At 45.2% G+C, this 3276-nt stretch overlaps 1 protein-coding gene across 1 annotated transcript in view; it reads left to right on the top strand.

Moving 5' to 3' along the window:
* Positions 1 to 2236, top strand: part of TRHR (thyrotropin-releasing hormone receptor) — a 30402-nt gene extending 28166 nt beyond the window's left edge. Inside the window, exons 2-3 of the mRNA XM_015416313.1 lie at positions 1284 to 1670; positions 2228 to 2236. Coding sequence (XP_015271799.1) covers positions 1284 to 1670; positions 2228 to 2236 — 396 coding nt within the window. The remainder of the gene's footprint in view (positions 1 to 1283; positions 1671 to 2227) is intronic.
* The last annotated feature ends 1040 nt before the right edge of the window (positions 2237 to 3276 follow it).

Below are 3276 nucleotides of genomic sequence, written 5' to 3'. Positions count from 1 at the left end.
GTTGCTAGCTAGGAAGGGCCAGGTGAATGGTCCTTACCTTTTATAGTGGATCCATTAGGTGGGAGGTAGCTGTTCCAACCTGTGGACCTATTAGTCCATCCCAAAACTAATCCTATTGGTTGCTTATGGGAGTGGGAGGTTGCCTACAAGGAGTGGTCAGTATTGTAATCTAAAACCTTACTCAAAGGATGGCATCTGGGCAGGTGAGAAAACCTTGGCGTCAGGATGCTCCATTGAAGTGTTGACAAAAGCTGGCCATTTCATTGTAAACCAAATGTCCATTTGGCAGGAAATACCAATGCAGGAACAAAGCAGTGATGTGTCGTACGTGATCACAACTAGATCTGCAATGGGGGTTGTCTCTTCTCCAAGCTGTTGTTTCTTACTGCTCACAATAATGGAGGTGTGTGCTTCTTCACCAGGCTGGTAACTCTGTAGCTGAAACCTTATTTACATGTGTAAGGCTTGTGCAGGCACCTTCTATGTGTTACATCACAACAGGTGACTTGAAATGTACAGTTCCCTGAGCCTATGTGTGTGTGTGCACAGTCCATTGTGTGTAGCAATAAATATAAGTCCATAAAGCAAATATCCAGTTCATTCTCTAACAATTAGCCTGAGTTTAGTCAATTTAGCTTCTAGGGAGAGTCTGGTTGAGCTTGTGGGCATTTTCTGCTTTTTAAGTCAGTGCCACACAAAATGGCTGCCACTGGGGCTGAAGCCAGTCATAAAATGTTAGAAGGTTGCAGGTGAAGTCAAGAAAACTCTTGTGACACAGGCAGCTGTTTCTGTCTGGGTGCTCCCTACAGACACAACAGCGATGCCTCCTGATCTTCTGACGCACCTCATTTTCAGTTGCCAGCTCTGAATTGGGAAATTCCTGGAGATTTGGGGATGGAGCTTCCTGGGAAGGACAGGGTCTGGGGAGGGAAAGGACCTCTGTGTGGTGTTATGCCATATAGTTTCCAAGGCAGTCGTTTTCTCCAAGGGAACTGATCTCAGTAGTCTAGAGTTCAGTTGCAATTATGGGAGATTGCCAGGTCCTACCTGGAGGTTAACAGCCCAATGGTCCAGTGAGGTGGAGGAAATCCAGGACTGGCCATTTGCTTTCAGGAACAGACTCTGTGGATAAGAAGCAAATCTCTGACAGGAAACCCATCAGCAAGTCCCCTTGTGCCCGTGGGCACCACACTGGAGCTCACTGCATTAATGGTTTACCCCACTGCTTTCCTGCTTTGTTCATTTCTGTTGCTGACAGGTTATACCTTTCCATTTTCCCCAAGGTCACCAAGATGCTGGCTGTGGTTGTCATTTTGTTTGCATTACTGTGGATGCCCTACCGGACCCTGGTGGTCATCAACTCTTTTCTGTCTAACCCTTTCCAAGAAAATTGGTTCCTGCTGTTCTGCCGGATCTGCATTTACCTAAACAGTGCCATCAACCCGGTGATTTACAACCTCATGTCCCAGAAGTTCCGAGCAGCCTTCAGGAAACTCTGCAAATGCCAACAGAAACAATCTGACAAGCCCACCAACTACAGCGTGGCCCTCAACTATAGCATCATCAAGGAGTCCGATCACTTCAACACTGAACTGGATGATATCACCATCACGGAGGCTTACCTGTCATCTTCAAAAGTGTCTTTTGATGACACCTGTGTGTCTTCTGAGGTAAAGGCCCACTGCTGGTTAATCCAATGGGAATGAGTCTTTTTTTCAGAGTAGTGCAATCTGTATACTTCTACGGCCAGGGAGAGATCTTCGCTTTTTCTGCAAAAAGAGCCCTGCTTCTACGGCCAGGGAGAGATCTTTGAGGATGATAGGATATGGCCATTTCCTCATAGCCCAAATAGCACAAGCTGTAAAATCTTACTGCATGGATCCTGGAAACATTGACTCATGATGTTTTGGGTAATATTCAGCATGCGAGTGATCTTCTAAAACATTCAAACTCTCATAATTCACTATCACAGATCATTGCCTGTTATCTTCCTGATGGTTGAAAGCAGTGATCTGTATAACCTGCTATGTGGGAATTGATGGTCGATAGCATTCACACATTTTAAGTGGAGACAGAAATTACTTCTTGATTAATGCAATGTGGGAAATAAGTTTTTTTAAAAAAAATATATTTGGTATTCTCAAGAAATAGGAAAGCTTTCTACTTGAGTGAGATGCTTTAAACTTGCTTTCCTCTGATATCTCAAGATTTCTATTTCTCATTTCAGGTCATGTAAAGATGGAGAACAGTCGTGTGCCCTACAGTGTGGCTGCTGCTTCTACCTTATTGATCACAGAGTAACCCAGTCCTGAACCATTCTGGTGTGGTGGTTGTTTTTTTTAATGTGATCAAAGAAGATTCCAAAGGCTGAATCTTTTCATTCCATTTGTCATTAGACACTGCTTGCTTTACCGAGCTAAGAGGCCGAACAGTGTACGGTGTTATTCCTGTGGCATTCGAGCATACGTTTCTAAATCACCTACTGTATATAGAGCTGCCCCACTGAATCCTATAAAATGACTTCAGACTGTGGTTTTAGGGTTGACTTCAATGGACTTAGAAGGAAGTGACTCTGCTTAGGATGGCACTGTTAATGTCACATTTTCAGAGTGGCATCACCCATCCTGAGAAGCAGTGATCAGTTGATGTGTGACTTGTGTGCAGTCTCTTTTTGTGTGTGCTTCCAGTCACTTATATATCTCCCCTGTAGCAAGCTGTGCCAGCTCTACATTCATTAGACATTTCCCCCCATCGAGTCACACCTGACTTATGTCAATCCTGTAGGGTTTTCAAAGGCAAGAGGTGTTCAGAGATGGTTTGCAATTGCCTGCCTCTGCGTAGCAACCCTAGACTTCTATGGTAGACTCCCATCCAAACACTAACCAGTGCTGACCCTGCTTAGCTTCCAAGATCTGATGAGACTGGGCTATCCTGGGCTATCCAGGTCAGTGCAGTAGACATTTAGGCCCTATTAATTTGTTACTTGTGATGGCACAGGGCACACTAGAGATCTAACTGTACATTACACTGTTTAGGGTTCCCCCCTCCATGTCTGCCCTCGTGTTGAATCAGACATGCACAGGGAATTCAGTGTTGAAACATAATTTCCAGGAATGGGTGTGGGGTGATTCAGGTTAGGGCCATGGCACAAAAGGGGTGTGTGTGTTAAGCCTTCCCACCTGCACTTTCCAGGAATGGGTGTGGGGTGATTCAGGTTGGGGCCATGGCACAAAACGGGGTTAAACCTTCCCACCTGCACTGCTTTCCTGACTGGCC

This window comes from Gekko japonicus, unplaced genomic scaffold, assembly GCF_001447785.1.
Source record: "Gekko japonicus isolate JY-2015 unplaced genomic scaffold, Gekko_japonicus_V1.1 scaffold2696, whole genome shotgun sequence".
Lineage (NCBI taxonomy): Eukaryota > Metazoa > Chordata > Lepidosauria > Squamata > Gekkonidae > Gekko > Gekko japonicus.
Note: the sequence above shows the minus strand (reverse complement) of the source record. Positions and strands in the feature narration are given on the sequence as shown.